The sequence below is a fragment of the Lycorma delicatula genome, chromosome 1, assembly GCF_047948215.1.
Source record: "Lycorma delicatula isolate Av1 chromosome 1, ASM4794821v1, whole genome shotgun sequence".
NCBI lineage: Eukaryota > Metazoa > Arthropoda > Insecta > Hemiptera > Fulgoridae > Lycorma > Lycorma delicatula.
The window spans coordinates 124699064-124713481 of record NC_134455.1 but is presented as its reverse complement, the minus strand read 5'-3'; the positions used below and the strand labels follow the sequence as shown (position 1 = coordinate 124713481).

The following is a 14418-nucleotide window of genomic DNA, read 5'->3' as shown; positions in this document are numbered from 1 at the left end:
TTCACTGTCACTTGTTGATCTGCTAAAATGATTTTATGTACTTTTTCTATTATTTCTGATATAGGCACTTCAGAAGGGCATCCACTATGTGACTCATTAATGTTCAACCCATTTTTAACTGCTGTATTTGATAGAGAAGAGTCTCCCAATGTCATATCAAGCTCTTTAATTTCCTTTGCATTTAAATCCTTCAGAAGAAAGTGCTTAATCGCTGCACAAATTTCCAGATTTTCCATTTTTCATAAAACCACCCTAATTCCCAGACTGACTGTTTTCTGTTTTTGACAGACTGTAAATGCTGTACAAACTGCTGATGCAGTGACTTAAAACTCTAATAGTAAACTAATAAAAATGGAATCATGCAACACCATTGAGAAGTTAAGCTTAATAATACTATCTCTGTATGAGGCTAGAATGTTTCACTCCACCCTCGTAGTTTTGCCTACAAAGCGATTTACGTATTTAGGTTATCTATGTTACTAAAGTATCCAGTCAACATCAGATTTACTTATTAAGGAATCCACATTATTCAAGGCACTCACCTATTCCAGATAGTATTATTCAAGGTTTACTTATGCTACAGACTTATCCAAGTCAGAACTCTATTTTTATTCAAAGCTTACTTATTCTACATAATATTCAGTTCAATATTTATTTCATTACAGGATTTACTATTCAAGAATTATAATTTCATATTTGTTATTCCAAATTTAATATCACTTATCATTATTTCAATATATTTAAAAAAAAAAAACATTGATTTTTTGATGGGCAGTGTGTTCAATCATGGTATGTGTACTTTGTTTTTATTGTGTAAAACTACAAAACCTATCTCTTTTAGAAACTTTAAAGTCTACTTTTTACTTATAAAATAGGGCAAATGTATTGCCTAGTACCAATAAAAGAAAATAGTTTACCTTAATTACAGTGAGACATTCTTTTTTAATTTATGAAGTTGGGGCAATTTTTTCTTGCTTTTGAATATTACTTTTGAAACTTTAGTGGTTGAAGTTACAAGATACATTCATTATTAAGTATTTTCCTTAAAATTGTGAACATATTTCAATGTCATTATATCCATGCCTGATAACAGCATTAGTCTTACTCAATACATTATAATAAAATTTATCTTCATCTACTTTTAAAATATTTGCATAACAGAATTTGTGAAATGCTAACAACTGGTTCATTTGTAAATAACTACTAAATTTAAATAAAACTTGCATTTGATTTAAATAAACCTTTTTAAAAAGTAACATATAAAAAATTATTATTAACATAATTATATTGAATTACCCAAGAAGAAACCAACAAACTTGCACTGCTAGAAAAAAAATTATAAACTGATCAGTTTCTAATCTAATCTCATTCTACATTAGTTTCCATGATTCTCATTGGTGCATTTGGTCGTATCTTCATTTAATATCAGTGCGTCATGACTTGATGTAAAAAACAATTGGATTAAACCAAACTTTATTTTTATCTTGTAGGATATTTATTCTGGAGTTGTTTAAAACGCACCTGAACTTTGATTAAAAATGAAGTTTTATGATTTTAAAATCAGATGCCTCAGTTGTACTAATAAATGCAATCTTCTTTACAGACACAAACAAAAGTTTTTATTTTTATTTTTTCTAGATTGTGATTTTTGGAACTCTGTACTCAGAATTCTGTTTTTTTTTTTTTGCTTGGTAATATATTCTGAACAATAAAAATATGTCATCTAAATAAAATTGCCCAAAATATGTACACTACCACGAATGAAATGTTTGAACCATTTCTAGTGCTGAAGCCTTTTACCAATATTTTATTGTATTTGTACCCAATGTGATGTAACTTCTGTTTTTTGAAACTTTTTGCACAGCACCAATAGAATGTCACTAGAGTTATCAGGTGATGCTCCAGAATATACCGTTTCAGTGCCTTTTAATACAACATTCTTGTTCTACTTAGAGATAATTAATTTAGATGAAAGGGACACTTTGTGTTGTAACCTTCAGTTCCACAGTAATATCTGCGTAACCAAAAAGTGGTTATGCAGTTACCAGGTTAACATACCAGATTAATTTTGGGTTGTATAATTTTATGAACCATATCCTGTATATTATTATTCTTTATATAATATATATTATATATATAAAGTTTACTTTGATATCAAGCAGTATGAAATCTAACCAACATAAAAATTAAGAGACATCTTTATAACTCCTAAGTGTGAACTGGTATTTCTACAAATGGCTGCTTCCTTGACTTATTCCTTATTTGAACATTATTTTCTTTCCACCACCCGTATTCAGTCATTATCCAACCAAAAATTATAAAAATAAATCAAGTGTATTGTAATCCATTTTGAAAAGTTCTGTAAAATTTTATTTATAATTTAACATTTTCTTAAAATATTGTTTCTTGGTAAGATGAAACCTTACTTTCTTTTGAAAAGTTTTCATTAGGAAACATTTATGCAATAAACTCATCGTTACTCCAATGAAAATTTTGAACACTAATACAAAATGTTTAATTATTGATTGCATAATCTGTATCTCTAATTTATTTTATCTTACATTTCATTGCTTTCCCATGAAACTTTTTTTAACAAAAACTCATTCCTTTTAATATCCTTTTAGTCAAACATAACTGGCTGCTAACTGTGATCTGTTTAATCTCTTGGCTTTTGCTTAAATTATTAATCTGCCTGGAATTATTTTAATCTATTACATAAGATACTAATATTTCAAAGTTATACATTAGGTAGATTTAGGCACACATTGGGTCCTTAAAAATTAGTTCATTTAACATATAATCATAATGATTTATTAAAAACTTTTCACTCAGCACACAGTTTAGATTATGCTTAAAATTAGGGTACAGTTTAGATGATGCTTGAAAATTTAACCCCTGTGTCCTGCATTGCAGGCTATAGTGTTCTGTCAGTAGGCTTCGATTTGTTTGAGGGTATTTGCTGTCATTTGTATGATGAGTGGATGCATTACAGGTTGTAAGAGCTGTGGGGACACTTTAGAAAAATCGTTTTGGAGAGCAAAGGGTTAAATTTCATTGATTGTGCATTATAACTTGTTGAGATAGCAAAGTAGACTGCCAACATTGATTGATTTAAGTACAAGGAACTAGAACACACATGTTGGATTAGTCAATTAATAATTTCCTTTGTAATATGACCTCAATTCAATATTACTAGTTCTTATGCTAATTATTTCACTTATATGTGGGTGATTATAAGGTAAAAAGAGTTCCAGTAAAAGGGCTGTAGTAGTTTCACTTGCAAAAATTTGTTTATATAGTATGTAGTAAAACTGTACATTTGTCATAGTTTGTTCCAGTGATGCAGTTTTTCCATACATCCAGGTTCCGTTTAACTGTTTATTCAGTTTTCATTGCAATCATGCTTGATAGCAATCCATATGTTTCTTTTTTTTTATATGAAATAAATTTTAACAAAGAATAGACATCTTTTTAGCTCTTAGTATGAACTGTTATATCTACAAATGGCTGCTTCCTTGGCTTATTCCTTATTTGAACATTATTTTCTTTCAACCACCTGAATTTAGTCATTAGCCATCCAAAAATTATCTGTTTTGAAAAGTGTCAGTAAAATTTTATTTATAACTATGCAATCAATATTTAAATAAAGATTTTGTATTACTGTTCTACAGTTCACCGATGAAATTTTCATTGGAGTAAAGATGAGTTTATGAAAACTTTTGTATTCAAAGGAAAGTAAGGTTTTGTACCTTACGAAGAAGCAATATTTTAACATTAAAAGAAAAAAGAAGGAAAGATTCCTGATTTTATTTCATTAAATTAAATTTTCCTTAGTTATCAAATTTATTAAAGTAACAATTCTTTTTGTTATATATTTATGTTGAATAAGTAGTACTCTCATTATATTTCTGAAGCATTTTGAAAAGAGTAAAGTGATTTTATTATTGTATTGATTTTTCTCATTTATTTTTTCCTATTAGGTCCACCAAGCCTGCTTACAACGGTGGGTTGATGAAAAGCAGAAAGGAAATAGAACTGGAAAAGTATCGTGCCCCCAATGCAATACAGAGTATATTATAATTCTTCCTCAGATGGGTAAGTAATAGGTTTCTCGTATGTTAAATAAGTGTTACGTTGATGTTAACTGTTTACAAAAAAAAATTTGTAATGCTTATGTAATTTGCATCTGTTCACTTTTAATAATATTTCTGAAATTAATCAGTTTGGAGTCAACCCCGACAGGGAATCTTACACTTTGGGGATTGGCATCCCCGTGTCCCTAATCTATGCAGCTTTTCTTTCCACTATGCACTGACTGAGTTGGTGAACCTTCTACATCATACACATATACTACACCACAAACATTACACAGATTACAACATACAGACTTTCATAGCAACACAACTACACCTTACACTGTTTCTTCTTATACATACACTCAGTGGTGTTGCGACACCTTATGAAACGCAACCATAACACAAGGTGGAAACTATTATGCTGATGAGTGAATGACTCTACGCAGTGAGTCTCAAACAATGTTCTCTGGGCACTTGGGTGAACTCAGTTGTATTTAGTTCTAGCCTTTGTACGCGTGGGCTCAGCAGAGTTGGTCTTGTATTTCTCCAGTATTAGTGGGACCAAAATTACTAGTCTTCAAAAAAACCTTATGATGGTTAGTGATCCATCTGAAAAAACCACCACAAATTATCATGTGAAAAGACCTCACTTAGCGTTCTCTGATTAGGATAAGAACCATATTGAAGAAAATAGTGTAAATGGAATGGTGGTGCATCCCATTCACAGTATAAAAATACGATTCTTAAAAACAATCAGGAAGGAGCTTCCTTTCAAAAGGTATCACCTTTCCTGATAAATAAAGTGATTACAGGTTCAAGTGATTCACTGGAAAATCAAAAAGAAAAGAAAATCAAAAAGTGAAGAGACTGAAGATACTGGTTGAGACATTTAGTGATGAACAGGGCTGATCACTCTTGTGACTCACCAACATGGGTTGTATCAATGTAAAAGCGGTATGCCACAAATCCTTGAATAGCAGCTGAAGAGTATTTTTTTGCCAGGAACTTTTGGAGATCGACGTTCGTGAGATTACTGATTATCTTTGTCCTCAAGGTGTAGAGATGCAACAAATTATGAAATGCCAGAGTGGAATGGATGAACTTGCTCCCTCTCTTATACTAATGTTTAACCTTCCCATACCACCGGAGAATGTGGACTCATCAGTATGGGTAGTTGTTTGGGATTGTTCACAGACACAAAAAAAGTGAATTATTGTACATGGAAGTAAACAACGTTTATTTAAAAACATTGAATAAAGAACAAATGGACTGTATACAATGAAATGGCTGAATGACAATATTGCACTATGACGGCACACCTCCATCTTTCATGAAATCACAATGCAGACTGAGACTGTACACCGGGCCACCACCACAACAATCATACTTCTCACACAACTACTATCTCTCTCACACACACACACACAAAATAATATCTAACATGCCCCCCACCTTGAAGGGTCACCTTCAAACAAAGATCATCACAAATGAACACATACTTGCAAAAAAAATGAAAAAATAACATAAGTATAACATAAACTGAAAATTACATGTTTAAGTCTAAATTAGATGCTAGAACAAAGCATAATACAAAAAACAAAATTGATAATGCAAAACAAAAAAAAAAATGAACATACAATGTCTGAAATGACTAAAAGGAAAATAAAACATAAATTTCAAAATGAATTTTACACTAAAAACGTGGAAGGGCGATCTGCCCACCTTCCAAACATATGAAAATAACACCACAACACTACTTTGCTGGAAGTGGACATACTTGGTTTAAAGCTATTTTGAGAACTCCACTGCCAGTTTTAACACTGATGACCCTGACTAGGCCCTTTCCACGGTGACCTTCACCCTTTCCAGGGTGAAGTTCGGTAATACGTTCCAGTCTCCATTTCATTGGGGGTAGGTTGTACTTGATGATCAACAAATCGCCAATGGTGGTTGCTGCCACTTAAGTCTCTGTTGTAAACTGGATAGGTATTCATTTGACCATCGAGACCAAAATCCTTGTAGTTGTTGTTGGACAAGTTGCCATCATGTAGACGATTCATTGACATCTCTTGCAGATCAGGTTCAACCAATGCTGTAATCACATCACCAGTGAGGAAATGGGATGTAGTTAAGGGTAACAAATCATTGGGGTCATTGGTCATGGGAGTGAGAGGTCAGGAATTTAAACAGGCTTGATTAAAGTTTAATAGTGTAGAATTCTTTGTATGTAAATATTGCATTCCCAACTGTTCTCCTTAGATGATGCTTGAGAGACTTAACTCCTGCCTCCCAAAGGCCCCCAAAATGAGGTGACCTTGATGGAATGAAGTGCCACTGAATATTATCTATTGCCAGCCAATTACCCACAGATTCTGATGCTCCTTGCTAAGTAATAGATCCCTTAAGAATTCTAACTCTTGATTTGCACCTGTGAAGTTGGTTGCATTGTCTGAAAATATGTGTGTACATTTTCCACATCGTGACATGAACCGCTTTAATGCACCAAGAAAAGCTTCTGTAGTAAGAGCGCTGACTAACTCAATATGGAGTGCTTTTGTTGAAAGACACACAAATATAGCAATGTAGGCCTTTACAGGAACAACTCCTTATTTATGGCTTGGGCGAACTGATACAGGGACACAGTAATCAACCCCAGAATTTAAAAATGGTCGTGCAGGTTGGACTCTTTCCTTTGGTAAATTGCCCATAAGTTGGTCATATGATTTTGGCTTAACCTTAAAGTACATAACACATTAGTGAATAATCTTTTTTGCTGTACTTTTACCATTTAAAGGCCAAAACTTCGATCGCACTAATGCCAGCAGTAGCTGTTGCCCAGCATGTAGTAATCTCACATGTTCATTTTGCATTGTTAGATTAGTGAGAGGATGTTTTGATGGTAATACAATTGGATGCTTTTGCTCATGGTTCACCTTTTAATTAATGAGTCTTCCACCCACCCAAATGATATTTTTATTGTCTACAAACAGATGCAAAGTTTTTAAACAGCTTTTATTATGAACCGATGAACTTCGTTGAAGGGATAGATGCTCCTCGAATCTCTCTAACTGTGCTCTTCTAATTAATGTTTCAAGTGCCACGTTTAGCTTATCTGCTGTAAAAAGACCGTTAAGTCTTCTACCCATGGGTGATTTGCAATTGCTAATAAACCTCATACAGAGGGCTGTCATTCTTTGGAGACGATTGAGTTCTGAATATCTTGTCCACAGGTCACATTGTTCAATGGCTGTTACCACAAGAATCCTCTTCTTGATTTCCAATTCTGTTTCATTTGTGCAAGATCTTTCTGGCCATTTACTCTTGTCTTGTGCTAACCACTCGGGACCTTTCCACCATCTGGTTTCTTCTCCATTTTGATTTGGCATCAACCCTCTTGAGATATAATTTGCTGGATTATCCTCCCCACTCACATGTGCTTGATAGCTCATGTGTCTGTGCAACCCTGTTGGCCACAAAGGTTTTCCACTGAGAGGAATAAGATTTTATCCATGATAACACTACAGTAGAATCTGACCAGAGAACTATTTTAGGTGTCATTTCTAATTCAAGGCTGAGATTACTTTCTTGACTAATTGTGCCAGAAGTAGTGCGGTACATAATTCTAATCGTGAAAAAATGATGCTGCTTTTATCGGTGATACTCAGACACAAAAAAAAACTGAATTATTCCACATGGAAGTAAACAACATTGAATAAAGAACAAATGGACTGTATACAATGAAATGACTGAATGACAATATTGCACTATTGACGGCACACCTCCGTCTCTCATGAAATCACAACGCACACTGAGACCATACGCCGGGCCCCCACCACAACAATCATACTTATCACACAACTACTCACACACACACACACACAAAAAATAATATCTAACAGTATTATTAACATGAAGGTGCTATGAAAAAAAAGATCTGCCGAGGAGTAATCTTTTCCTGGGATGTTTTAGAGATTGATGTTAGTGAATTAGCTGTCCCAAGAACTTGTAGAGGTGAAGCGAATAACACAATGATAGAGTGAAGTGAAAGAACCTACACCTTCCCTTATATTAACATTTAACCTTCTGGTACCACCAGAGAAAATAAAAGTGGATTACCTGTCGGTTTGTGTACAAATATTCATCTCCAATCCACACTGATGTTTCCAATGTCAAGGGTATGGCCATACTACATCTTGTTTGAAAACTGTAATTTGTGCTCAGTGTGCCAAAGGTCACAACGACACTAACTGCCAGAAGGAAGAAAAATGTGCTAACTCTGTGGGAACACACTCAGCTTGTTCACAAGATTGCTCAACTTCTAAAGAAGAGAAGGCAATTCTCAGACTTTGTGAGCAGAAATGAACTTTTCCTGCCAACGAAAACAATATAAAAAGATACTGAACTCTCGTAACATGGTTAAACCGGATGTCTGTTTTGTCGATATCAAGACAAGCTCTTGCAAAAGCAGGTAATTGCAGAGTAGATCCTGCAATGAGTTAAAAAAACTTATTCAAAAACAAAAAACTTGATGGAAAAAACCTCATGTACAATTAATTTATATATATATATATATATTACCTTTATTTATGAACATTATACAGTGGAACATTCAAGGTCTTTGGTCTCACTTTGAAGATGTAAGAGTATTGACGTGTGCACAAGAACCTTTTTGAACAGAAAGTGTTCTTTCCTATGGCTCATCGGGAATATAGAAAAGCCCTCAATATGAGTGATCCTTTAATACCAAGAGTTAGTTTGGTTTGGGCTGTTTCTGTGAATGTGCGAATCGTGCTTCCAAATTGTCCAGGTTTTTTGTGACCAAGTAAAATCCCTGACTGCTCCAAAAAAACCATAACCCTTTTAGAATTGTGGTGTAAAATGATTGGATCCATGTTTTCTCCAGAGAGTATGAAATGTATCACAGCTTTTTTTGCTTGAGGGAACATGTTGACCCTGAACCGTTTTTACATGATGAACCAGTTGAACCATGCACATGGATTGGATTTTTGGATTATGGATCTGAAAATAAAATTAAAAAAAACGCTAGACATGCTGAGAGTTTTATCTAATATGCGTTGGGAAACTGATTGAGTATTCTTGTTACACTTCTACCAAGCTCTGGTTCATTCCTGCTTAGTCTACGGGTGCGTGGCATACTTATCCGCTCGTCCATTGCTCGTAGAATAATCAGTGCAGTCCATCATTCATTTGGCTTGCTACAGGTACATTTTATTCAAGCCCTGTGTGATAAGTTTACTGGTAGACAGTGGTGAGCCATCCCTTTGGGATAAACAAGAACAAATGAACTGTTTTGCGTAAAAACAGCTCATATTAAAGCACATAGCTTTAATACGATAGCTCGTATTAAAGCACAACCAAATCATCCAACTTTTGATGTTGTTTTCTCTAATCGGCATCTTAATCAATGTCAGGACACCCAAGATCCACTGTTTCGCCAGGCATCAGAGCTCAGCATCTTTTCTTAGCTCAAAATATACAATTACCTCCACTTCTTACATTAGCTTCATGTTGTTACCTCCCCTTGGTGGCTTTCTCTCATAAATTGATTCTTTAGTCTTTGCATCATAAAAAGAATATAAATCTGGTTATATTGTAAGAAAATTTTTATGATATTATAAACATAATCTTGGTGCTATAATTTATGCAGACGGCTGTAAAAACATTAATTCTGTGGTTTGCAATAGAATATATATATGTTTTCCCAGCATCATCAGTGTTTACGTTGCGAACTGTATGTTGTTAATAATGCCTTAAGTGTAATTAGCCCAACATGCCTTACAGGCGATTAATGACATGTACTCCAGACATCCTGTTGTCTATGAGATTTAGTGTGTTATTTCTCAAATGACTCAATGTAACACAACTGTGAGCTTCTTCTGGAACCATAGCAATATTTTAATTTCAGGCAATGTGCGGCAAAAGAAGCTTGTTTCCAGCCTCTTTTCACTAATCATTTTGTTTCTGATGATCTTGTCTGTTTTCTGAAGATGGTGATCTGTGGTGAGTGACATAGTGAATGGAATAATACCATCTACAATAAACTTTGTCCTGTTAACAAAACTGTATCACCGTGGTGCTACTCTCTCCAGGAATAACCATCGACAGGAGGTTGTTTGCCATTTGCAAATAGGGCATACTAGGTTCACTCACTATGTGCTACCTTCTGAAATACTTTTAGAAACAATTAGATGATCAATATTTGACGATTTCATTTGGCCTTCTGTTTTTATTCACATATTTGATTTTTCATCTATTCATGCCATTTGGCATATGACAGATGCAATTTTATTTTTTAATTTAGATTATTAATGTTATATTTATTTATTGTGGTTTTATTTCACTTTTAGCATGTGTCATAGGCTTTTTTCAATTATGGTGTGTTTTTATTTAACTGGGTTTTAGTTTTAAGTTAATCTTTAATTGTTAATTTTTAGTATTTATTTGTTTACTGTATTATAAATATCGTGTCCGGACATTGATGATGATGTGTGCACCCAGGGAAAATAATGATGCTGTCTTATTTCTAAATGACTCAGTGTAACACAACTGTGAGCTTTTGCTTAATCCCAAGCCATATTGTAATTTCATGCAATGAACATGCTGATCAAGAGATTTGTTTGCAGCCTCCTTTCACTAATTGCATTGTGTTTGAAGAAAATTTTGTCTTTCTAAGGAGGGTGGTTCATGATAAGTGGCAAAGTGAATGGAATACTGTCATCAAAATAAACTTTATCCAGTTAAGGAGACTGTATCGCCAAGGGGCTCTTCATCCATGAGTAATTTACGAAACTTGTTATTTGACATTTATGACTTGGGTGCACTAGAACTTACCCATGGATGTTTCATGTGTCGGAACGATGCACCTGCTTGTGTTCACTGTGACTGTTAATCGACAATGACAACATGGATGGTACAGCACATCTTTGTGGACTGTCTGTTACGTGATATTGCTGCTGAAATTTAAATTTGGGGCTAACATCTAAAATATTTTAGGGAATGATATGACTGTATATTGAATGTCATACTCTTTCTTGAGGTCATTCATCTACATTGAAATATTTGATTATAACTTTATCGTTTCTCCATTTATGCAGTTCGCTATTTGCCATATGCCAACTTTGTTGTTTTATGTTAAATTTTTAATATTATTTTTTATTGTGCTTTTATTTTGCATATTGCAGACATTTTACATCTAATTTACTTTTTATGTTAATCTTTAATTTTTTATTATAGTAATATTGTCTGGCTTCTGATAATAACACAGCTGTACACCCAGGGGGAAAAATGTTTTTTGATGTTCTCTATTGTACATAGAATGTGTTCCGATTAGAATTTACATGTGTGGGAATGAATTTAATTTTTTTGAAACCAGAGGACTTTTAGTTTTATAAAAATAAACATCAAGGATATACATATATATATATATATATGCACACACACACACACACACACACACACACACACACACACCAAATATTCAATTGGTTTTACATTTTTTTACTGAATGATATTTCTCATAACATTATCCTATATGAAGCCCAAGATTGTTTTGGCAAGTTTTAGTAAAATTTACTTCATTTTCTCGTTCTACCAGTGCTCCTGTCAATACACACCATGCACAGTCTTTTGCTTTTCCTTCTTCCAGGGGATATGGTAGGTGCAGTTTTCCATTTAATCTTTCGTCTTCTTCTGATTGCGATAGTTATTCCCGTTTGTTTAAATTTCTGAAATTACCAACCAGTTGTTTTATTATTAATTCTTTTCTAAATATACATTGATGCACTTTTCCTTTGCTCTGATTAAAATTGTAAAGTAGAAACGCATTCACAATTCAAGTTTCTGTACAACCAGAAAAACACTTTCCTCCACCACTTCAATGAATTTCTGGTAAATGCATATGATGAAATATAATGATCAGAAATGTAGACTCCTCCCATCGATTTTGTTTATATTTACACATCACTGTTGGTTTTTCTACATTTTGTTGTTACTCCATTTTTAATCATACACCTAACTGTCTTGGTTGTGTTGTCGTAAAGCGTATTCAGCATTATGACATCATTAGAGTCTTTCCATAACAAAAGGGAATATTTGTTTTGTTTCCAACATTATAATCTCACCTTTTTTAATTTCATCATATTAACGTTTTTCTTCTTACCTTATCCATTTTTATTATTTACCCTCTTTGATGATACCTGATCTGACCCCATAGGGGAAGACACCCTGGTTGGACAATAGTTCATCTGTGAAAAAAGCTGAAAATAGTGTACGGATATTGTGTGAGTTTGACCTTGCTAGAGCTTTATAACCACTTAAATTTCGTAAAAGCATAATCATTTAATGACCATTCTTGCCAACCATTTTCATGCCCTTTATCTTCACATGCTGCTTCAATCACATTTTCCTCACCCACTTGTCCATCAGTATCACTAGATTCCTTTTCTAAATCTGCACTATTATTTTCCTCATAGCTTCATCAATAACAATATTTTCAGAAAGTTCTCTCACATTGGAATCTATATCACTTGATATAAATATATATTTAAAATTATTAACATCATTAGTTCTAATAGTGCGTTTCATTTTCATTTAGGTTTCTCAGTTAATGTTTGTTATTTTAATTTTTTAGGGCCACTTCTTCTTATTCTGGATACAGTGGATGTTGCAGTGTACAAAGTTTGTCCATTTGTAGCTGCAGGAATTGTTGTTGGCTCAATTTATTGGACTGCTGTTACATATGGTGCTGTAACTGTAATGCAGGTCAGTGTTTTATTTTATTTATTTATTTATTTTTTTGGTGGTGAGATTGCAGTTAGTTGTCTTTCTTGGTGTATATGAAGTAATTATGTATTAAATATTTAATGTATACAAATTAATTTCACTGTTTTTTGCTGTTAGAGTATTTCAATTTTGTAAATTTGAGTATATTAATGCTTAAAATCTTATGTAAATCATTTTTCCCATTTTCTCTGTATGCTGCTAACATACATACATAGCTGGAACTATTCTCTTTGCAGTGGTTATCTATTAGTTAAACAACTGGAAATCTATTTATTAGCCGAATCTTAACTATTACATTTCTCTGTTACTAGATTACAACTGGAAAAATTTGAAGTAGATGAAAATTTCTTTGCTTATTAAAAAATTGTTACTGCTATATTCGCTAAGTCTCAGTGATCAAAATTTTAATGATTTATTATTACTATATATATATATAAATTTAGTTTGGTGAATTAGGATTTATGTGATGTGTTCTTTTTGAGTTATTTCAGTTTGAATATAACCGCCGATTTTATGCATATTATAAAATTTAGAGGCTTGTAAACTAGTCTCTAGTCTCTACCCAAAAAATGAGCGTTTTTTCCAAAAATATTTAGTTCCAAATTGTGAATTCTGTTTTTATGATATAAATTTTCAATTAGTTTTAGAGTTATTTTCTTCAGCATAGCCCAAAATATGCTCTATCTGTAAAATATGTTTTGTGTAGATTTGATGGTTAGTTTTTTGTCATACCATCAATCTACTACCTCATTGAAGGTATATATATATATATATATGAAACATCCTAAAATTGTAATAACCAATTTTTCAATTCTCTAAATATAAGGCTGTGACCAAAAATAAGTAAATTTTGCTGTCAAACTCCTTTGAGTAATTTGAAATAGATTGATTATGATGAGTTGCTTGGTTGTGGAATACTGTAAGTGCCATTATGGATTGTGAAATTTAAAAACCTTTGATTGAAAAACTTTGCTATTCACAAGAAAAGATGGAAACTGTCCAGTGAGATTGTTATACTGCAATAAAAGCCATTTAACAATTAAACTGACTGCTTGGAAATCTTCAAATACAACTTATGAGTCCTAACCTTGCACTTTAATTGTTACCTTTTCTACATTTTAAACAATGGTTTGTATTGCATAGATATAAAAATGATAAGGAACTGAAAGAAAGTAACTAATTGGTTTAAATCACTGTTGGGGAATTTTTTCAAAGATGGAAAATAAAGCTAGAAGAGTAATATGAAAAATGTGTTGATGTAAATGACAACTATATGAAAAAATAATACATATGTGTAAGTTTATTTTAATGTACTAAAGTTTGCTCTTAATGTCATTCATTTTTGTTTTATATCAAATTGGCCTTCATCTAAATTAAAAAACATGCCTCATAAGAAGAAGTAATTACAAAAAACATTTTTACTTGCTTTTCTTTAACTCGTGGTTTTTTTTTTTATTTTTGTCCTCAAATCTTTTATCCTTAATTTAACATACTTCCTGACATTGCCAATTGATAAAATTTTACACAATTACTAAGGTCG

At 32.8% G+C, this 14418-nt stretch overlaps 1 protein-coding gene across 2 annotated transcripts in view; it reads left to right on the top strand.

Moving 5' to 3' along the window:
* The window catches only part of LOC142321863 (E3 ubiquitin-protein ligase MARCHF5-like), a 73904-nt gene that overhangs the window by 34529 nt on the left and 24957 nt on the right, over positions 1-14418 (top strand). For both annotated transcript variants that reach the window (XM_075360324.1, XM_075360333.1), the window contains exons 4-5: positions 3981-4095; positions 12727-12857. In XM_075360324.1, the coding sequence (XP_075216439.1) occupies positions 3981-4095; positions 12727-12857 (246 nt within the window). The remainder of the gene's footprint in view (positions 1-3980; positions 4096-12726; positions 12858-14418) is intronic.